General features: G+C 48.3%; 1 protein-coding gene across 8 annotated transcripts in view; it reads left to right on the top strand.

Annotated features, from left to right (window-relative positions):
* The window catches only part of LILRB1 (leukocyte immunoglobulin like receptor B1), a 44297-nt gene extending 22740 nt beyond the window's left edge, over positions 1 to 21557 (top strand). The window contains exons 1-11 of one of the 8 annotated variants that reach the window (XM_012500027.2): positions 14175 to 14223; positions 14610 to 14894; positions 15043 to 15083; positions 16145 to 16429; positions 17038 to 17119; positions 17973 to 18089; positions 18650 to 18725; positions 18804 to 18841; positions 19098 to 19153; positions 20035 to 20193; positions 20273 to 20853. In XM_012500027.2, coding sequence (XP_012355481.2) covers positions 14190 to 14223; positions 14610 to 14894; positions 15043 to 15083; positions 16145 to 16429; positions 17038 to 17119; positions 17973 to 18089; positions 18650 to 18725; positions 18804 to 18841; positions 19098 to 19153; positions 20035 to 20193; positions 20273 to 20419 — 1320 coding nt within the window. In that variant the 5' untranslated portion in view covers positions 14175 to 14189 and the 3' untranslated portion in view covers positions 20420 to 20853. Of the gene's footprint in view, positions 1 to 14174; positions 14224 to 14609; positions 14895 to 15042; positions 15084 to 16144; positions 16430 to 16730; positions 16782 to 17037; positions 17120 to 17306; positions 17355 to 17972; positions 18090 to 18649; positions 18726 to 18803; positions 18842 to 19097; positions 19154 to 20034; positions 20194 to 20272 lie in introns of those variants that run through there. The other 7 variants (XM_012500019.2, XM_012500018.2, XM_012500020.2 and 4 more) reach the window with 7 other exon arrangements.
* Positions 21558 to 23161: the final 1604 nt, after the last annotated feature.

Genomic DNA, 23161 nt, shown 5'->3' with positions numbered 1-23161 from the left:
ATGGGAGCTGGTCACTGTGCATTTTGAGCTCTCCTGGAAGTGCTTAGACCATCGGAGAGAGAAACTGAGACACATGAGAGGGGAGAAATGACTCAGTGGTGAGACCCTGTGGAGTCCCACCCACAACCAGCACACCGTGACCCACTGCACAAACCTCTAGGCCACAGCTCACTTCCTCCTTTAAGAAGAGAAGAGAAAAGAAAGGAGAGGAGAGGGGGAAGAGAAAAAAGAAAAGAAAAAGTGGGAAACAAATAATCTAAGAATGAGGAGAAAGCAAGAAGAATGACCCCCTTGTGGGCACTCCATTGGTTTTATGGTGCCTCTACTTGCTGGAGTTTGTGTAAAACAAAAATGTTACGGTCTTTGTGCACATTTACATCAAGGTAAGAGAGCCCTAATGGCGGTTTGCACACTATAGACTTCCTAAATTCTCTCTTTCTCTATTTTCTTTTCTGCCTGCTTTACATCTGCTGTTATCTTTCTACTGAGATAAAAACCACTGTTTAGATCCAAATTTTTTTTGCAAGCTAGTAAATTTATATTAATATCTCATGGCTAGAGTCTTGAAGTAAAAGCTACAGGATGTCTGTGTGTGTGTGTGTGTGTGTGTGGTGTGTTTAAAAGCCTTTATGATCGATTTCTATAATTTTATGATTAATTGGCAATGAACCCATTTTAATTTCCCTCTAACACACCAGACTTCCTCTGTACTTTGAGATGTAGGTTTTGCTATGTGATTTTTTCTCCTAAAAATTGTTTCCTGTAATATGGAAATTTAGGGCTATTTAGCTGACAACTGCCTGGGGTAAGGAAACAGGTTATGAAGAGTTTGAAAGGGTTGGGTGCGGTGGCTCACACTTGTATTCCCAGCACTTTGGGAAGCTGAGGTAGGTGACTCATGTGAGATCAGGAGTTCAAGACGAGCCTGGCCAGCATGGTGAATCCCCATCTCTACTAAAAATGCAAAACGTAGCCAGGCAGTAGTGGCACACTCCTGTAATCCCAGCTGCTTGGGAGACTGAGACAGGAGAATCGCTTGAGCATGGGAGATGGAGGTTGCAGTGAGCCAAGATCGTGCCACTGCATTCCAGTCTGGGTGACGGTGTGAGATCCTGCCTCAAAAAGAAAAAAAAAGAAAAAGAAAAAAAAAAGTTTGGAAGTTTGAGATAGGGAAAAAAAAGAGGTTTTTTGAATCTATAAGATGTACTTCTATCAGCATGCCTAATGCGTCCATGAATCTGTGTGTGGTGTACATAATGTTTCACTACTAAAAATATACAAGAGCTCTAATTAATTGGCTTAAAGAAAATAAAAGTGCTTAAATCAAATACTTTATCAGAACAAGATGCTTCTTCAAGTTCACCTGACTTAAGTAAAATCTTTAATAAATAAGCTGGCTTTAAAATTATGGGTAAAATAAGATTAGAAATGTCTTAAGAATCATTAGCGTTTTCATTTGCATTTATTGCACAAGTGGTTTTGTGCTTATCCCTGCAGAATAGTATGAGATTTGCCATAAGGGTTATAAAACTATAAACCTGGCTGGGCATGGTGGCTCACACTTGTAAGCCCAGCACTTTGGGAGGCCGAATCTGGTGGATCACCTGAGTTTGGGAGTTCAAGAGCAGCCTGACACACACAAAAGAAAATTATAAACCCAGCCCAAAACAGAATGATCTTTGCTTGTATAATTTTTAACAAATAAGCCATGTAATATTGTTGGTTAAATGAAAACAGCAAACTACTGAGATATTGGTTAAAAAAAAAACTTTATATTTAACCATAAGTTCCCTTACTTAGGTAAACATCTGAAATTCATAGTTTATAACATTGGTTAACAGGGAATTAACTTTAAGTGATGACTGTCACAGTGTTCATAAATAATCTAGGTAAACTATTAAATAAATTTATCAGGTAAATGCAATGGAATAAATGCCTGTAAACAAACTTGTCACATAATTTACAATCTAAAGTTATATTAAATAATAGATATTAATTGACTAGCTGGGTAATTTATAATTTGAAAATTATAGGAAAACATTTTTTAAAAAACAATTCTTATTAAAAGATAAATATCTGTGTTTAATTCAAAGCTTTTTTAAAAGTTATGTATAAAACAAGATAAATGGAACCAGGAAATAAGAGATGTAAAGACAGTTATAAATATAAAGAGGAATTTTGGTAAAAAAGATGAAAAGGAAAGTAATTTTACACAAGAAAGTGTCTTATGTAGTGAATTTTTGTCCTGAAATAAAATAACTGATAGTTCAAGAAAGAGGGATATTTAGGACAAAACAGGCAGTTTAAGCATGTTGTAAGTGGTCTCTGTAAGTCACAATAAGACTTTTTTTAAAAAAAGAAAGGTTGTGTAATGTAGTTGGTTATGACTAAGAAATAAATTATAATAGTCATTCTACAGATGGGTCTTTGATATTTAAAAAACACACACTAATACAAAACTAAATAATTGGTTAAAACAAGGTTTTACTAAAATATTAACTTATTCTTAATGCAAAATTTTTAAAATTTTTGAATTCTATAATCTGTCTTTTTGAAATTCTTCCGATGAATATATCAAAGTTCGGCTCTTTCTCTTTTGAAAGGCCTTGGATGATAGCTCTCTCCTTCACCTTGTGTTGGCTTCTGTAACTTTTATTAATTATCTAAAGTAAGAGGAATTTTTATTTAAAAACAGAAAAATGAAATGTCTTTTAGACCTGCTGTTTTTATTCTGTATGCCTGTTATATCTCTATCTTCATATGTGTTATCTGGAAGTGATATTTCACTACCAAACGACATGAAACAGCTCATCAATTGTGTTTTTTTTTTAAAAAAGTAAGTGCTTATCAGATTGGCAGATGCTAGCTCCAATGCTTTTGAATTCTCAAAACTTTAATATTTAGTAAAATTAATTTGGTAAATTTAATCTTAAAACTCCAGTAATTTACAATCTTAGAGCTATGTTATGTTAAACGTTGTTTTTTTTTTCACTTGAAATTTGGGTTACTAAATTTAAATAGTAGGAGCATAAAATGTTTTTGGTGACGCATATAAAACACAAGGATATGGGTTTTGCAAAAAAATGTAGGTTTTTTTCTAGTTAAGAAACTATTTAAGAGTTGCTTTAAAATGAAGAAAAAATTACAGAGATAAAACTAAATAAAAAGAACGATTTAGCTAGGACAACAAAAGTTAACTCTGAGACCTGTGATTACCAAGAAGATAGTTGATATAGAAGAAGGGGAAAAACAAGTAACTATTAAAACCAGAGGGTATAATGCAAAGGAATTGTTCCACTTTTTAGATTGTTATCATCAATTTCTTAAAAATAATCTATGTAGTAGATTGTAAAAAATAACCACTTTAAGGGCCAAATTCTTAATTTTTTTCTTTTCTTTTTTTTTTTTTTTTTGAGACAGAGTCTCGCTCTGTTGCCCAGGCTGGATGGAGTGCAGTGGCGCGATTTCAGCTCACTGCAAGCTTCGCCTCCCGGGTTCACGCCCACATTCTTAATTTTAAATGCTTCAGAATTTAAGAGCTTGTTTGGGTTGACGCAGGACCCATAGCTCACTATTAAACAATCACTAATGAGTATATGTGATCCAAATGCACAGGAGATTATTCCAGAGAGAACGACCAGCTTAGTGGACCAGACAAACGCCACTGAAAGGTCTGTTGGCCCTGAGAAGGGGACTAGCCAACTCTCCCTATAAAACATCAAGTGCAGCACCCCAGATGAAGCAGTGAATGTGCTTTGTATGCGAGCCAGGTGGGGCTGGCGTATGAAGCATATGAACCAAGTAACTATTAAAACCAATCAACCATTGGTGGACACTTAGTTTGGTTTCATGTCTATGCTGTTGTGAATAGTGCTGCAACAAACATAATGAGTGCAGTTGTCTTATTTATTTATTTATTATTTTTTTATTTTTTGAGATGGAGTTTCATTCTTGTTGCCCAGGCTGGAGTGCAATGGTGTCACCTCTGCTCACTGCAACCTCCAGCTCTGATTCTCTTGCCTTAGCCTTCCAAGTAGCTGGGATTACAGGTGCTCGCCACCACACCTAGCTAATTTTTTGTATTTTTAGTAGAGACAGGGTTTCACCATGTTGCCCAGGCTGGTCTCAAACTCCCAACCTCAGGTGATCTGCCTGTCTTGGCCTCCCAAAGTGCTGGGATTACAGGCGTGAGCCACCACACTCGACCCAATTGTCTTTTTAATATAATGACTTTTCCTTTGGCTGGATACCATGTAATGGGATTGCTAAGTGAAATGGTAGTTCTATTTTTAGTTCTTTGAGATAGCTCCATATTATTTTCCATAGAAGATAAACTCATTTACATTCCTACCAACCATGTATCTTGCTAACATCTGTTGGTTCTGACTTCTTAAAAGTAGCCATTTTGACTGGTGTTGATACCCAGTGTGGTTTTAAGTTGAATTTCTCTGATGATTAATGATGTTGAGCATTTTTTAATGTGTTTGTTGGCCACTTATATTTCTCGTTTTGAGAAATGTCTGTTGATGGTCTTTACTCAGTTTTCCATAAAGTTGTTTGTGGTTTTTTTTTTTTCATGTTGAATTCTTCGACTTCCTTGCAGATTCTGGACATTAGTCTTTTGTTGGAGGCATAATTTGCAAATATTTTCCTCCGTTGTGTAGGTTGTCTGTTCATTCTGTTGATTGTTTCTTTTGCTGTGCAGTAGCTTTTAATTTTAATCGTGTCTCATTTGTCTATTTGGGTTTTTGTTGCGTTTTAAAGGGTCTTTACCATAAGTTCTTTGCCTGGACCAATGTTCAGAAGAATTTTTCCTTTTGTTTTAGGATTTACATAGTTTCAGGTCTCACATTGAGGTCTTTAATTCATCTTGCGTTAATTTTTGTAGATGGTGGGAGATAAAGGTCCAGTTTTATTCTTTTGCATATGGCTACCCAGTTTTTCCAGCATCCTTTATTGAATAGGGTGTCCTTTCCCCATTGTTTACTTTGTTGACTTTAGCAAAGCTCAGTATGTTGTAGGCATGTATCTTTATTTCTAGTCTCTCTATTCTGTTCCCTTGACGTCTGTGTATATTTTTGTACTAGTAAATGCTGTCTTAGTTACTATGGCCTTATAGTATAACTTGAAATCAGGCAATGTGATGCCTCCTGTTTTGTTCTTTTTGCATAGAATTGTTTTAGCTGTTCAGGCTGGTTTGTGGTTCCAAATGAATTTAAAAATTGCTTTTTCTCTATTTCTGTTAAAGAAATTACATTTGTAATTTGATAGGAATTGTGTTGAATCTGTAGTGTGCTTTGGGCAATATGGCTATTTTAACAATATTGATTCTTCCCATTTGTGAGCAAGGAATATTTTTCTATTTGGTTGTGTTGCCTACAATTCCTTTCATCAGCATTTTGTCATTCTCTGTGTCGAGGTCTTTCACCTCCTTGGTTAAATATACTCCTCAGTGTGTGATTGTGTTTGTGTGTTCTTAATTTGGTTCTCAGCTTGAATGGTATTGATGTATAGAAAAGCTACTGATTTTTGTAGCTTGATTTTTTATCCAGAGACTTTACTGAAGTCACTTATCAAGTCTACGAGTCTTCTAGAAGAATCTTCAGGGTTTTCTAGGTACATGTTCGTGTCATCAGCACACACAGATAATTTCACTTTCTCTTTCCCAATGTGGATGCACTTTCTTTCTTTCTGTTGCCTGATTGCTCTGGCTAGTACTTCCAGTACTGTGTTGAATAGGAGTGGTGAGAGTGGACATCCTTGTCTTGTTCCATTTCTTGGGAAAATGCTTTCACTTCTCCCCATTCAATTTTAATGTTGGCTGTGGGTTTGTCATATAAGGCTCTTATTATTTTGGGGTATGTTTCTTTCATGCCTAGTCTGTTGAGGGATTTTATCGTGAAGGGATATTGGACTTTCTTGAATGCTTTATCTGCATCTATTGAGATGATCATATGCTTTTTGTTCTTAGTTTATGTCATAAGTCACCTTTATTGACTTTGCATATATTGAGCCATCCTTTCATCTCTGGAATCAAGCCAACTTGATCATGATGAATTATGTGTTGATACACTGTTAGATTCCGTTTGCTACCATTTTCTTGAGGATTTTTGCACCTATGTTCCTCAGGTTTCTTGGCCTGTAGTTTTATTTTTCTGTTGGATCCTTGACTGATTTTGCTATCAGGGTGATACTGGTTTCATAGAATGAGCTAGGAAAGAATCCCACCGCCTTGATTTTTTGGAATACTTTCAGTATGATTGGCACCAGCCCTTCCTTGTATATATGGCAAATTTCGACTGTGAATCCATCTGTTCCTGGGCTTTTTTGCTGGAAGATTTTTAGTACTGATTCTTTTTTGTTACTTGTTATTGGTCTGTTTAGGGTTTCTGTTTTTTGCCTGTGCGATCTTGGGAAGTTGTATGTGTCTAGGAATTCATTCGTTTCTCTAGGTTTTCTAGTTTATGTGCATAAAGGTGTTCATAGTAGTCTCTGATGATCATTTGTATTTCTGTGGTATTGGTTGTAATGCCAACTTTATCATTTCTGATTGTGTTTATTTAAATCTTCTTTTTTTGGTTAGTGTAGTTAGCCATCTGTCAATTTTATTTATACTTTCAAAAAACCAACTTTTTATTGCATTGATTCTTTGTAATGTTTTTGTCTCAATCTCATTCTTTATCTGTCCTTTCAGAGTTTTCATTGTTCTCAGCGTCCATTGCTAGCGAGCTAGTGCGATCCTTTGGTGGTGCCACAATGTTCAGATTTTTCACGGCGTCAGAATCCTTACACTGATTCCTTCTCTTCTGGAGAGGCCTCCACTTACTCTCTTCGAATTTATTTTCGTTTGGATGGGATTTCTTTTGCACATTTTCCCCTGGCCCCGCAGGGAACGTGACTGTAGAGCATGTTGGGAAGGGTCTTTTGGCTTTTCCCATAGCTTTGGGCACTTCTGCAGCAGGGTTCGTGTTGGGCTTTGCAGCTCAAATTGCAGGCCAAGAGCTGGTGCTTAAGGGTAAGAGCCACCCTCAGCACAAGCAGGTGGATATGGACCTGGTGTGTTTCCTGTGAGGTGCTGACTCTTGTTTCAGGGGAAGGGCTGGACCGTGGAGTGTGAGGTGCCCTAAGCTTCCTGTTCCACAGGGGTGAGGGAACACCACTGGGCAGAGCTGGAACCCCTGGCTTGCCTACGGATATCCCAATGATGAGTGCAGGCACTAGTCCTGATGGACACGGCTGGAGCAGCTCCTAGTGAAATGCCCTGAGGTCTCTGCGGGGCGTAAAGGAGCTACACCTGCTTCCAGTCCCATAGGGAGGAACATTATCTGTTTCCCTATCACACCCCTGCTCCAGGGCTCATGAGTCTCAGCTCAGACACACACTGTTGTCTCTCCCCAGGCCACAGTGTGGCTGAGGGCCGTGGGAAACACCTGCCTTGTCACTCTCTGCAGGCATGGTTCCAAGGTAGGGCCTCCTCCCTCAGCCCAGTGGAGACCCTGAGCAGCTGTCTGTTGTCTGACGTGGTAGCTGCTTCATGTAGGTGGGATGTGGGGGTTCTGCCTCTCTGGATGGGAGAGTGGACGTCAGTTGTGTGGTGTTGCTGGCTGGGTGGGCCCTACCTCAGGCTCTGGGGTGAGTGGTCAGGTGCCAGCAGGGTAGGAAAGGGCAGGTAGTTCCCGGATCACAGGCCCCTAGGTGGCCGGCTGGACAGCGCGTGTGAGTCCTGAAGGGGCTTGACTGGGTTCCGGCTACTCCGGGGTTCAGGTGCTGGCTGTGATGGGGAGGGATGGGCTGGTCCCCAGGTCACAGACAGAACCCTCAGGTGGGGCAGGCAGAAGGCTCAGGTGGTGGAGCCTGGGGTCAGATCACAGGCCTGTGGGGACTGGGCTCTCAGAAGGGCTGGGGGCTGCAGCTGAAATGTCCAGGTGGGGGCAGGGCGGCTGTGCTGTGGGCCTGTCACTAGGGAGGGCAGGGCCCCTCGGCTGGGGCACTGGAGACTGGCAGCTGTGGGGCACAGGGCCCGCTCACACTTCCCTCCTGAAGAAGTGTCACTCGGTTTTGCTGTTGGGGACACACAAAAGTGCCAGGCCTCCCCACCCCCTCCCTAGGCCTGGGGCAGCAGGGGCAGAGGCAGAGGTGGCAGTGACTGCAAAGGGCTTGTCGGGGGCCTCTGAGCATTGGGCTTTCAGAGGGCACCGAGCCAGGGCCACGGTGTTCAGGTGGGGGCAGGATGGGTGCACTGGGGCCCTGCAGCTGGCAAGCCCCATTAGCAGGAAGGAAGCCCCATTAGCAGGAAGGAAGCCCCATTTAGCAGGAAGCAACAGAGGTGGGGAGCTGTGTGGTGCTCAGCTTGGCTTCTCCTGTACCCCAGCTGTCATACTTACTCTGGGGCCCACAGACGTGCCTGGCCTCCTCCCTCCCTGCTAAGGCAGGCTGCTCAGGGATCAGAAGCCTGTGGGATTCCACGTGGTCTCCAGAGGCGCCCCTGCACCATCTCTAGGAACTCTCTGTGTGCCTCTGCAGGCCAAGGAGGGTCAGGGGCTCTCCTGCGACCAGCATTGTAAAGGGCCAAGACAGGGGTGTGGATCCCAGGAGCCTCACACCCACTCACCCCTTCCCTCTGTTAAGGAGCCTTTCACTCACTCACCCCTTCCCCATGTTAGGGAATCTCTCACTCACTCACCCCTTCCCCGTGTTAGGGGGCCCCTCACTCACTGACCCCTTCCCCATGTTAGGAGCCTCTCACTCACTCACCCCTTCCCCGTGTTAAGGAGCCTCTCACTCACTCACCCCTTCCCCATGTTCAGGAGCCTCTCACTCACTCACCCCTTCCCCGTGTTAAGGAGCCTCTCACTCACTCATCCCTTCCCCATGTTAGGGAATCTCTCACTCACTCACTCCTTCCCCGTGTTAGGGAATCTCTCACTCACCCCTTCCCCGTGTTAGGAGCCTCTCACTCACTCACCTCTTCCCCGTGTTAGGAGCCTCTCACTCACTCACCCCTTCCCGGTGTTAGAACCCTCTCCTGGCTCCCAGCTTTTCTCTTCTCTTCTCTCCATGTCCTCACGTTTCTCAGGTGAACCCCAGCATCCTCTTGGAAGATCCACTTGACCTGTCGGTATTTACTCACTATTTTGGGTCCTCTTTGTGAGTAGAAACGCTCCAGCCCTTTCCATTCAGCCAACTTCAACCTCGGCCCCCAGTCATTTTCTTGTCACTTTTTACTCTTGGGAAATCCAGTCCCAATGTGCCTGTGTTTCATTGGAGAATAATTTTCATTTTCTCCAGGAGTTTTAAAATTACTTTTAATCTATTCTAGGTATCTTTTACTCTATCATAGTTAAGATATTGACGTTATTTATGAATTTGTTCACGTTAAACTCATGCTCTTTCTTCATTTCTGTAAAAATGTCAACCATTTTCTTTGCAAGTATCTACTGAATAACATACTCCTCATTCCCTTCATTCTGAAGGTGTGACACATAGAGAGGTATTTGTTTCCTCTTCTCATTCTATTTCTTGTGTGCATTATGTTTTCTATTTTATTCTTTTCTAGTTTTTCTCTGATGACTAATGAAAAATTTAATAGATATTCCACACCAATACAATGTTCATCATTTGAGCTGTGTCTTGTTCTTGATGCAATTATTTCTAAATGTGTTGATACGATTTACTAATTTTCACATCACAATAGCTTCCTAATTCATTTCTATAATTGCCTGTTTTTTCTGTAGTGGACTTTTTGATTTTTATTTCTCTTGGGTGGGTTTTTCTCCTACACACCTGATCTTCCATACAGTTTCTCCCAGGGCTGACTCAGGAAGGAAAGCTGATGAAGGCATTGCTGTAGCTGCTCCTGCCCTGCGGTGTCCACGCTCCCAAGCTTAGAATCAGCTGTGTGTTGTGTCTGGCATGGTGGGGTCCATGTGAGCCTCACACTCATGTGTGAGAGATGCCCGGTCCAGCAATGATAAAGCGAGTCTGTGTCATGCACACCCGGGAAGGTGGCTCAGTGCTGAATGTAGCCCGGGTCACTGAGGGGAGCTATCCCAGGGTCTGTCCACAAACACAGAAAAGGGGGAACAAGAGTCTCTCTAGGGTCCCATGGTTTCCTTCACTTTTTTCCTTGTTCTGAGAGAGAGACAAAGTGCCATGACTGCTTTGTGGGCTGGACAGATGCATGTCTCCACCTGCAGGCTGGAACCCAAGCTGAGGTCTTGAGCATTCCCAAGTACTGATAAAGCACTTTAGGTTGTTTTTAGAAAACACTGAAAAATTAACCCTTTTGCTAAAGAGGTAGAAACAAGCCCTTCCCTGAACCAAATTCCTGAAACTTTCAGGTTAAACTTCATAACCCAATCCCTTCACTGCAGACACCCAATAGGAAAGTCACATGTGCAAGGATGAGATGACTTTGGTCAAGCCACACAGGGCCAGGAAGGCCTGAAGGAGAGGAGGCCTTGCTTCCACATCTCAGATAAGAACTGTTTCTAAGGACTCTTTAAAGACCCCACAAGAAACCCTTCCATGTCCTTCACCCATCTCCTGCTTTGACAAGGTTTATCACTAGATATTCTTTAGGACGTCAGGAATTCCGATAAGATGATCTCGAGAGAACACTTGCCCAGCAACAGCTTCTCCTCCAATGGACTGGCAGCAACTCTGGCTTTGAACCTCTGGAACCAGGGAACTCTGTTTCCAGGCAGCTCTGTCAGCCCCTCCCTTGTTGCTGATAAGAACTTCCTTTACCTCTCTATGTACAGAGAGCTCTCTCTACGGTGCTTTTCCTCTACTCTCACACCACAGGAATCGTCAACACAGAAGAAGACTTCTAGGACCAGATGCGTGGGATTTTTTTTCCTACACCCAGTAGCGGACACCAGCTGAGTGTTTAAATGCTTCTTCCCCAGTGCTGTAAAGAAATAGCACTTGAACATAAATTTAATTTACTCAGCAAGGTCATTTTGACTTTCTATAGCAAGGGTACACTCACCAGCAGTCTTGCTGTGAGAGTACACCAAGCAAAAGAGACAGGGTCATTTATAACCTGACACGTCCACCCTACTGCTCTGTCTGGTTTCCACTGGCTGGAATGGGACCTCACACTCTGTATTTGTCCCGATTGGCTGGTAACTTAGAACTTCTGAAAAGAGGCAAAGGTAGAGGAGAACAAAGGAAGGAGGAAGTAACTTGTGGAATGCTGAGAAAGGTGAACACACCTTCAAATAAGGAAGAGGAACAGGCTGTGACCTAATGCTTGCTTGGACCAGTATAAGCATGCCAGGGCAAATATTCAGGCTAAATTGTGGGAGCTAATAACATAAAGTACATTGATTTATTTATCACGGCTAGCAGAGATTTGAGAATGTTAGCACAGGTCTTTGAATAAATTTTGCTTCTAAGAGAAATTATTATTTATTCCTAATTAAATTGGGGAGGAAAGTCTTCGAAGAGGACGCTCTACTTTACTTTTTACATGAGTGTCCTCTGAGTCAGCTCTGACGCTGTCTACCCTGAGACAGTCCCAGATCCCACAGATTGAAGGTTCAGTCCCCAACACTGCCCCCCACACCATTCCCAAGTCCAGACCTCCAGAACTTCTGACTGACTGGCTTCAAGTTGGGGATCCCATGCCCCGCTCTTTGGGTTTGATTAATTTGCTGTAGCAGCTCACAGAACTCAGGGAGATGCTGACATTTCCTGGTTGAATACAAAGCACAATGCAGAGGACACAGATGAAGACACTCATAGGAGGAGGCATGGGGGAAGGGGCCTGGGGCTTCCATACCCTCCCTGGGCGTCGCCCTCCAGGAGCCTCCGCATGCTCAGCCACCCAGAAACTCAGGAAACCCAGTCCTCTTGGGCTTTTAAGGAAGCTTCATGACGTCAGCATTTCCTCCCACAAGGAACAGGGTGAGACCGTCTTCTGGGAGGGTCTTAAGATCCACTATCAGAAAGGCAGGGAACATTCGAGTCTTGCTTTGGAGCAGGTGAAGGAAGGGCAGGAGGAGGTCAGAGGTCTCCCCTGGGGCCCAACACAGCCAATGTTATAACAAAAGACTGTAACAAGGGCCATGGGAGTTACGAGCCAGGAGCCGCGGGTGAAAACCAGTGTGTATCACAACATCGCACTTCCCTCTCCAGACACACTGTGGCTTGCCCTGCCATGCACCCCAGATTGTAATCCTTGTTTCTCATTCCCAAATACACTCGAAATCCAGGCGACCCTGGAGCAATGCAACCTTGAATTCCTGGGGTCTCTTATGTGCACACTTTTTCCAACCAAACGGGGATGAAAACTGTGGCATTTGTGAGAAGCATGACCTGCGTATATGAACGGCAGACTTTTCCTATATGCAGATCCAGCAGAGAAAACATCGAGGCTGGAGTATGGGCATATTTGGGTACATGTAGAGGGTACCGAAACGAATTGCCTGTGTATCCCAAGAAACAACTGTACTGAGAGATAATGTTCTCTAGTGGTTTATTTTTGTTTTTATTTTAGGTTAAGCTTTGGGTAGAATACCCAGTGTCTCCTTGTCCATCTCAGGAACATGCTGCTATGTGGAAGCACATCCCTGAGATGCATAAGCAGTCACTAGGCAAGGAGACAAGGGCGCCCCACTCTATGAAAGTCCCCCTAATAAATGCTCTATGCACACCCTGGTGTTTAGTGCTTCTTTTGTTGGAATCCCAGCAGCTCTATCACTGGACGGTGTGGTGCACTCCCTTGAGGGAATTCCCCTGGGCTGCTTGGGGTCCACTCCAGCCTCAGGTGTAGCTGGAGGACGCAGCCTCCCACCTTGATCTGGAGCCCTGAGCCGCTCACTGTCATTGCAGATCCCGAGGTTCCTCTCCCGGCTCCACTCAGTGGTGGATCCTCCACCCTAATAAGCCCTTGATGGTCCCGGGACCTTGTGGCCTCTCACCTCTGGCCTCCGTTCTTTCTTATGGATCTGTCTACACTTGGGAACTTCCACACCTCTTTTTCTGCTCATGACCTTGATGCTCTGGGTATTTCAGAAATAGTACATGTACATCTATCCATTAGGGTCAGATGTGAGATCCAGAGTGGACACATCAACCACCTACGTAGACTGTGGAGTCCAACACCAAGATCCTCTCATGTCCCAAACACCTCAGGTCTTCCCCTGGTCTGGAAATCAAGCACAAATGAGCCCCTCCCAATGTTCCGGCACCACTGACCCCACAACCACTGTCACGAGTGGGATTTGTGACAACAGTCAGCAAAGGAAGAATCTGAGCCTCAGAGATGGTTCATTACCGCCCGAAGTCACGTAGGCAGTGGATGATAACCAGTCGTTGAATAAATATCAACTCCCTCCCCGACTCCCCAAATCAAAGCTCAAACATAAGTCATTGTTCCCAAAACGTTGAACAGGGATTGAGGTGCAGAGGGACGGCCAAGGACGCAACGGGCACCGAGGAGGCAGGAAAGACTCAGGTTTGTTCCCAGCGGGGTGGGGGTGGACACTGCAGCAAAATATTTTAAAAAGGGGGAAGTTGAGAGGGGACTATTTGGTTGAAAGAAAACCCACAATCCAGTGTCAAGAAAGAAGTCAACTTTTCTTCCCCTATTTCCCTGCATTTCTCTTCTATGCTCACTGCCACACGCAGCTCAGCCTGGACGGCACAGCCAGATGCGAGAAGCGTCTCTGCTGATCTGAGTCTCCCTGCAGCATGGACCTGGGTCTTCCCTGAAGCATCTCCAGGGCTGGAGGGACGACTGCCATGGTAAGGACCCCGCAACGCTGTGCTGTTGGATGGGCTGAAGTGGGGAGGGAGACCTTGCGGGAGGCTTTGAGAAGGAAGGAGAAGCCTCCGCTACCCTCATCAGGAAGGACAGACACAGGAAGGCACCAGTTTTATTTGCTGCTACATCCCGGCTCTCAGTGGGATGAAAACAAGCCAGACAGCTGGGGGTCAGGAAAGGGCCCATTACTGTCTGAAATGATGCAGACGGCCTAGTGACTGCCCCCACCTCAGCCCTAAAGGAATGAGAGCCAGGCTCCTGGGGAGGGCAGTTCCACTTCCTGTGTGGCTGCAGATGACAAAACCCCAAGACAAGAAGGACCCAGCCTCCGAGTATCCACACACTGTGTGTCTCTCTGTCCGGCCAGCACCGAGGGCTCATCCATCCGCAGAGCAGGGCAGTGGGAGGAGACGCCATGACCCCCATCCTCACGGTCCTGATCTGTCTCGGTGAGATTTGAAGAGGGAGGGAGCTTCTAACCTAGGAGGGACCTCACCCCACAGCCAAACTCTGGTCCCTAAGGAGACCCCAGGGGCTCACAAAGATCCCAGGGAAGGGAGGACCTGCCCAGGCTTCAGGGGCGAATCCCTCACAGGGAACTCTCTTCCAGGGCTGAGTCTGGGCCCCAGGACCCACGTGCAGGCAGGTGAGTCTGTCCCCAGCTCTCCCAGGTCCCTCCTCCTCACTGGGGACAAGGGGCCACCTCTGTGCAGCTGGGGATGGGGAATAGCAGTTCTGGGCTGACTGATGGGGGCGTCTGGAGGGTCCTGCAGCCAAGAGCTGAGATCCGTCGGGTGGGAAATGACTTAGAATCTGACCTCTGATTTCCTTCCAGGGCCCCTCCCCAAGCCCACACTTTGGGCTCAGCCAGGCTCTGTGATCACCCAGGGGAGTCCCGTGACCCTCAGGTGTCAGGGGGACCTTAAAGCCCAGGAGTACCGTCTATATAGGGAGAAAAAATTAGCATCCTGGATTACATGGATACGACCAGAGCTTGTGAAGAAGGGCCAGTTCCCCATCCCATCCATCACCTGGGAACACGCAGGGCGGTATCGCTGTGAGTATCACAGCCGCACTCGGTGGTCAGAGCCCAGTGACCCCCTGGAGCTGGTGATGACAGGTGAGAGGACACTCAGGGGTCCCAGCCCCAGGCTCTGCCCTCAGGAAGGGGGTCGGCTCTCAGGGGCATCTCCGCTCTCACAGCTCAACCCTGGGGATGATGTGGGAGGTGGGAGCCCCATTTAACACGGTGCCTCCTTCTCTCCTAGGAGTCTACATCAAACCCACCCTCTCAGCCCAGCCCAGCCCTGTGGTGGCCTCAGGAGGGAACGTGACCCTGCAGTGTGTCTCACAGGTGGCATTTGATGGCTTCATTCTGTGTAAGGAAGGAGAAGATGAACACCCACAATGCCTGAACCATGCCCGTGGGTGGTCCTGGGCCGTCTTCTCCGTGGGCCCCGTGAGCCCGAGTCGCAGGTGGTCGTACAGGTGCTATGCTTATGACTCGCGCTCTCCCTATGTGTGGTCTTCACCCAGTGATCTCCTGGAGCTCCTGGTCCCAGGTGAGACATTCACAGCATTGCCTGGATTTCCCTGAGTCTCCAGGCAGGTGGGGAGGAGCCACGTCTCAGGGCAGCTCCAGGGGGGATGATGTTGGGGCGAGAGGGCTCAGGGCTCCTGGGGCCAGAGACACAGGAAGATCAGCAGTGGTGAGGCCCCGGGGGAGAGGGAGGGTTTGTGGGGAAGCCTGAGGGTCGGCTCCTGGAAACCATGACCACCTTTTCCCAGGTGTTTCTAAGAAGCCATCACTCTCAGTGCAGCCGGGTCCTGTCATGGCCCCTGGGGAGAGCCTGACCCTCCAGTGTGGCTCTGATGTCGGCTACGACAGATTCGCTCTGTACAAGGAGGGAGAACGTAACTTCCTCCAGTGCCCTGGCCGGCAGCCCCAGGCTGGGCTCTCCCAGGCCAACTTCACCCTGGGCCCTGTGAGCCGCTCTTATGGGGGCCAGTACAGATGCTCTGGCGCACACAGCCTCTCCTCCGAGTGGTCGGCCCCCAGTGACCCCCTGGACATCCTGATCACAGGTGAGGAGCCCAGCGAGTTCAGTCAGGGACCCAGGCTCTGCACAGGCCCTGCTGGGGGAGCCCAGGTAGTGATGGCCGGGATGAGGGGTGGGGTCCCAAGGGAGGGAGAGACAGAGACAGGGGATGGGCGGGGCGGGGGAGACTCAGAGAAAACAGAGACAGAGAGACTGAGGGTCCCAGAGAGAGGCCTGAGGAAGTGTCAGCTCAGAACAAGGTGGGGCAGCTCCTCACCCATCCTTCTTCTCTCCAGGACAGATCCCTGACAGACCCTCCCTCTCAGTGCAGCCGGGTCCCATGGTGGCCTCAGGAGTGAATGTGACCCTGCTGTGTCAGTCATGGGGCCGGATGGACACTTTCCTTCTGACCAAGGATGGGGCAGCCCATCACCCGCTGCGTCTGAGATCAGAGCACCAAGCTCAGCAGCACAAGGCTGAATTCCTCATGAGTCCTGTGACCTCAGCCCACGCGGGGACCTACAGGTGCTACGGCTCACTCAGCTCCAAACCCTACTTGCTGACTCACCCCAGTGACCCCTTGGAGCTCGTGGTCTCAGGTGAGGGCCCTGACCCTGTCCTCTCTGAGCTCAAAGGCTCAGCTCAGGCCCTGCCCCCAGGAGAGCTCTGGGCTGGGATGGAGTGAGCAGGGGTCGGAGGGATCTCAGCCAGTGGGAGACTCACCCCTCAGAGGGGAGGAGGAGAACGGCTCCGCCTAAGGCATGCCCGCCCTCAGCGGCATCGCCAGCATCATGAACAGGAGAGGTGGGTGGAGGGAGAGGCTGGGGAGGCCACAGGGCCCATGTAGAGAAATTGGTTTGACGGGGATTCTTCAAGGAAGCCCCAGCTCCTCAGCCTCCTCTCATTCTTTTACCCAGGACCCTCTGGGGGCCCCAGCTCCCCCACAACAGGCCCCACCTCCACATCTGGTGAGTCCCTGAGGCTTCTGGACTCAGAGGGAGTGCGGCCTCCCACAGGGCAGCCCTGAGTCTCCAGAGAATCCCATTCCCCTCAAAGACTCCAGCACGAGCTTCCCTCCAGGGAGCTGGGCAGAGCCAGAGGAGGGACCACAGGCCCCCGGGGCTGTGAGGCTGGGCTGGTGAGGGGCGGGGGGTCGAGGCAGAGGGAGATGTTGGGGCCCAGCCTGGGGGAGGAGCAGCCGGGCTGACATGGGGAGCAGGGCAGCCCCAGCCCTCAGCGCCCTGTTCTGACCCAGCAGGCCCTGAGGACCAGCCCCTCACCCCTACGGGGTCGGATCCCCAGAGTGGTGAGTGGGGGATCTGAGTGGGAGGTGGGCGGGGTCCTGGGGAGGGGGGGTGGGTTCTTTCCTAGGTTCAGGCTCCTCTGGAGGTGGCGATGTGGACAGGCCCCTCCCCTGCCTGGGGGAGGAGCAGCCGGGCTGATGTGGGGAGCAAGGCAACCCCAGCTCTCACCTCCCCATCCTGACCCAGCAGGCCCTGAGGACCAACCCCTCACCCCCATGGGGTCGGATCCCCAGAGTGGTGAGTGAGGGCTCTGAGTGGGAGGTGGGCGGGGTCCTGGGGAGGCAGGGGTCAGTTCTGTCCTAGGTTCAGGCTCCTCTGGAGGTGGCGATGTGGACAGGCCCCTCCCCTGCCTGGGCCTCCGTTTCTCCAAGTGTAAAGGAGAGAGGCCTGCGGGTGGGAAAGTTCCTTTCAGCTCTGACTCCCACCTGTGACCTCCTGGGAGAGGAGGCCTCCCAGGGAACCTCCCAGACCCGATTCCGCGGAGGCCTGTCCTGTCCCACCTGCAGCAGAGACGGTGACCTGGGGCAGGGGAGGGGAGCAGCGCCGTGGTTCAGGAAGGTCAGGCTCTTTCCCTGCAGCTCCGGGGCTCGGCTCTGGTGCAGGAACAAGGGCTGCAGGTCACACTCCCGGGCTCCCTTCCCAGCTCTGCCGCTTCCTGGCTGGGGGCCTGGGGCAGGTGATTCCCCCCTCTGAGCCTCAGTTTTTCATCTGTACAGTGGGTAGGGTGGATGTTTCTGTGCTGCATGAGTGTTGTGGGGGTTGGAGGTGGTGAATGGAAGGTCCAGCAGTCACCTGCATACAGTAGGTGCTCATTTCAATGACATCACCCCCATTCCTGACATCATTGTGCTCAAGGTCTGGGAAGGCACCTGTGGGTTGTGACCGGCATCTTGGTGGCCTTCGTCCTGCTGCTCCTCCTCCTCCTCTTCCTCGTCCTCCGACATCGACGTCACGGCAAACTCTGGACATCGGGTAAGTAGGGAATGGGGGGACCCTGTGGGCCGACCGAGGGTGGGCTCAGGGCACAGCCAGAGAGAATCCAAACCACTGGGCAGATGCAGCTTTGAGAAACTGTTCCAGCATCTCTCACCAGGCGAATGGAGAAAGCACTTAACGTCAGTCCATCTACAAATGTAAAGTGTCCTGCGGGCTCAGTCCATCTACAAATGTAAAGTGTCCTGCGGGCTCAGTCCATCTACAAATGTAAAGTGTCCTGCGGGCTCAGTCCATCTACAAATGTAAAGTGTCCTGCGGGCTCAGTCCATCTACAAATGTAAAGTCTCCTGCGGGCTCTGTCCCATCTACAAATGTAAAGTGTTCTTCGGGCTCTGTCCATCTACAAATGTAAAGTGTCCTGCGGGCTCTGTCCATCTACAAATGTAAAGTGTCCTGCGGGCTCTGTCTGTCTCATGAGGCATTTGGAACACGGAGGCAGGAGTGTTTTCAGGTTTCCTTCCTTACCTTCGAGCTGCGTGTGGGGCGCAGGGGGCTCCAATGTTCCCAGGGCTGAGGCTCTGTCCTTCTTCCCTCAGCCCAGAGAAAAGCTGATTTCCAGCATCCTGCAGGGGCTGTGGAGCCAGAGCCCAAAGACAGAGGCCTGCAGAGGAGGTAATTCTGCCCGGAGAGCCCAGACTCCCACCCGCCCCTGCCCATCCACTGCCCCTAAAGCTCTCGTGCCTCCCCCAGGGCCAGCCCAGCTGCCGACGCCCAGGAAGAAAACCTCTGTGAGTGAGAGGAGGAGGTGCCAGCCAGGAGGGAGACGGGGGCCCCGAAGTTTCCGTAGCAATGGGGAAAGGGGCATCGGCTGGAAAGGGTCTGGGGCTCAGGGTGAGATGATCTCACCCCACACTGTGGGACCTCGGGGACATCGCAGCCCCTCCCTGCATCTCAGTGGCCCCATCTGGGAACAGGGCAGGGGCTGGCGGGGCTGAGAGGTCCCAGGGAACCTTCCCAGGAGACGAACCCCTTGCTCTGCCCCAGCAGATGCTGCCGTGAAGGACACACAGCCTGAGGACGGGGTGGAGCTGGACACTCAGGTGAGACCCTGCCCCTGTCCCGGGCACCAAAGGCCTCCTGGTGCCAGATCTAATCCTGCAGGACTTCTCTGTCCTTCCCCCGGCTCTCAGCATCGTCACGGTGGGCCCCTCCTTGTCCAACACGCTGCCTCCCGCCTGCTGTGACCTCACTCTCTCCTGGTGTCCTGGGACCTCGTGGGCCGCCTCCCGGGTCCCCTTCCTGCTCCTCGTCCTCTGTTTGGCCGTCTGGTTGTTAGAGCGCTCCCCGGGCCTCAGGAGGATGAGGAATAAATGAACCACGCGGTCCCCTGGGCTCCCCTTCATTCATTCATCCAGCGAGTGTTCCCAGGGAGCTCACTGTGGATTGGGCTCCCTGTGGGAGCTGCAGACACAGCAGGGAGCAGAGCCGCCCCCGCCTCCTGAGCTCACCTCGTGCTGGGAGACAAAATGCAAATAGATGCACCGTGTCCAGCAGTGCAACGTGCTGTAAGGAACATAAACCAGGGAAAGGGCAGAGAGTGTGGGGCAGTGGGGCCAGTCTGAATGGAAGGGGAGGGCTGTCTGCTCAGCTGTCATCTGAGAAGCCTGGACTGAGGGGGCCACACGATCTTCTAATGGACAAGCCCCTGCAGGCAGCGGAAACAGCCGTGCAGAGGCCCCGAGGCAGCAGCGAGCTCTTGCAGGAAGGCAGCATGAGGCTGCAGCCAAATGGGCAAGGTCAGAGTAAGGAGTTGAGGCCAGAACCACAGGGAGGGAGCGGCCAGACCCTCCACGGCCTTAGGGCGTCCCTGAGATTCCATGAGGAAAGGGATGCAATTGGATCACCCTGGGAACAGTGAGGAAAATTGACTCCAGGGGGTCAGGGGGACTCAAGGACACCCCCCACCACTGTCTCTCTCCAGCAGAGCCCACACGATGAAGACCCCCAGGCAGTGACGTATGCCCAGGTGAAACACTCCAGACCTAGGAGAGAAATGGCCTCCCCTCCCTCCCCACTGTCCGGGGAATTCCTGGACACAAAGGACACACAGGCAGAAGAGGACAGGCAGATGGACACTGAGGTGAGTGCTTTCCTCTCCAGGCCCCCAGGCCTCCCCCACCCCCATCACGTTCCTTCCCTCTCACTCTCCCCCCCTGCAGGCTGCTGCATCTGAAGCCCCCCAGGATGTGACCTACGCCCAGCTGCACAGCTTGACCCTTAGATGGAAGGCAACTGAGCCTCCTCCATCCCAGGAAGGGGAACCTCCAGCTGAGCCCAGCATCTATGCCACGCTGGCCATCCACTAATCCAGGGGGGACCCAGACTCCACACTCCATGGAGTCTGGAATGCATGGGAGCTGCCCCCAGTGGACACCATTGGACCGCAGCCAGCCTGGATCTACGCCAGGAGACTCTGGGAACTTTTAGGCATCACTCAATTCTGCAGTATAAATAACTAATATCTCTACATTTTTGAAATAAAGCAACAGACTTCTCAATAATCAATGAAGTAGCTGAGAAAACTAAGTCAGAAAGTGCATTAAACTGAATCACAATGTAAATATTACACATCAAACGATGAAATTGGAAAACTACAAGCCACGAATGAATGAATTAGAAAAGAAAAAAAGTAGGAAATGAATGATCTTGGCTTTCCTATAAGAGATTTAGGGCCAGGCGCGGTGGGTCACGCCTGTAATTCCAGCACTTTGGGAGGCCGAGGCAGGCAGATCACGAGTTCAGGAGATTGAGACCATCCTGGCCAACATGATGAAACCCTGTCTCTCCTAAAAATACAAAAATTAGCTGGGCATGTTGGTGGGCGTGCCCGTAATCCCAGCTATTTGGGAGGCTGAGGCGGGAGAATCGCTTGAACCAGGGAGTCAAGAGATTTCAGTGAGCCAAGATCGCACCACTGCTCTCCAGCCTGGCGACAGAGGGAGACTCCACCTCATATTAAAAAAAAAAAAAGAAAAAGAGAAAAAAGAAATTTAGAAGAATAACAAGTTATTGCAAATGAAGGCGTAAGAAAGGGAATAATAATAATAATAAGAGGAGTTGTTCATGAGGAAAAACCAAAGCTTGAAAATTCAACAAAGCCAGTGAAGCTCATTCTTGAAAACATGAATCACACTCATGAATTCTAACTACAATGAGGAAGAGAAAGAAAGAGCAGGCACGCGTTTCCATATGGGAGTGAGCCAGCAGGCAGCCCTGCAGATCCCACACACATTTTCAAAAACTAACAACGGAACAGGCGGCAAACCTATGCCAATATACTAGAAATTGCAGATTAAACAGATGAAATATTCCAAACTGGAGTTTGTGTAATGAACATAAGAGTAATCAGAGAATCTGACTCATTTCAGATGTGTGTGTGTGTGTGTGTGTGTGTGTGTGACAAACACTGACTGTAATAAAAATGTTCCCATGGTATAAACTCGAGTTCACGAAGCTTCACTGGTGATTTCTTACAAATATTAACACACGAATGAAACACACAAACATACCCAGAGCATCAGAAATGTTTCTTGAGAATAGAAAAAGTGGCAATGTGCCCGGGTGCGGTGGCTCACGCTTGTAATCTCAACACATAGGGAGGCAGAGGCGGCAGATCACTTGAGGCTGGGAGTTCAAGACCAGCCTGGCCAACACGGCAAAACCCCATCTCTACTAAAAATACAAAAATTAGTCTGATATGGTGGCGTGCGCTGCAGTCCCAGCTACTTGGGAGGCAGAGGCAGGAGAATCACTTGATCCCAGGAGGTGGAGGCTGCAGTGAGCTGAGATCCCACCCCTGCACTCCAGCCTGGTCAACAGAGCCAGACTCTGTCTCAAAAAATTAAAAAAAAAAAGTCATCACATATAAAATAGAATTTTCCATTCTATAACAGGCATGTTTTAAACTCTACAGTTTTTCTGTTTCAAAATAATATTTTTTTTAATTTTGTTTTAATGTTTTATTTTATTTGGCAATTTAAAATTCTACATATTTAGGGTGTGCAACATGGTATTTTAATATACCCTGTGAAATCGCTAGGTCAAGCTAATTAACATCTGTAACATCACATAGTTATCTTTCTGTTAAGAAAACATTTAAAATCTACTTTCTTACCAATTTTCGCATATACAATCCATTGTCAGCAACTGTAGTCACCGTATTGTACAACAGATCCACTACACTTACTCCTCCTGTCTAACAAACGCGGTATCCTTTGATGCAGCTCTCCAATTCCACCCCAGCCCAGCTCCCGGGAACCACCTTCTACTCTCTACTTCCACGAGTTGAACTGGGGCAATCCACACATAAGTGAGATCAGGCAGCAGGTGTCTTCCGGTGCCTTCTTTATTCCACGTAGCGTGATGTCCTCTAGGCTCATCCATGTTGTCATAAATGAAACAATTTCCTTCTTCTAGAAGGCGCAATAGTTTTTCGCTGTGTATATACTGAGCACTTCATTTTCTGTATCCATTCGCCTGCTGATGGACACTTGGCCGGGTTCCATGTCTTGGTTATGGTGGCTAAAGCTGTCATGAACATGGGAGGGCGGGCATCTCTTCAACGTACTGATTCCATTTCCTTTAGATACACACCCAGCAGTGAAATTGTTGAAACATAGGGTAGCTCTGATCATTAACTTCTGAAAAACATCTGTAGTATTTTTTGGTCATTGTACTCATTTATATTACCACTAGCAGAGTGCAGGGTTCTGTTTTTTCTACCTTCCCACCAACACTTGCTACTCTCCTCTTTTTCACAGTAACCATCCTAACAGATGTGAGGTTATAGCTCCTTAAAGTTTATATGTATGTAAGTGTATGCATATATAGATACACAAATGTATGTATTCATATGTATACATCTGTACGTACATATGTACATATGTGCATACATGTGTACATATATATGTGTATGTATATATGTACACACATGTATGCACATATATGTGTGAAAAGTGAAATTTTGCAGTGAGATATCACCTCACAGCTGTTAGATTGCCTGTTATCAGAATGGTGACACATCAGTGGTGGTGAGCATGGGGAGAAAA

This window comes from Nomascus leucogenys, chromosome 10 (assembly GCF_006542625.1).
Source record: "Nomascus leucogenys isolate Asia chromosome 10, Asia_NLE_v1, whole genome shotgun sequence".
In the NCBI taxonomy this organism is placed as follows: Eukaryota; Metazoa; Chordata; class Mammalia; order Primates; family Hylobatidae; genus Nomascus; species Nomascus leucogenys.
This window is presented reverse-complemented; position numbering and strand designations above follow the sequence as displayed.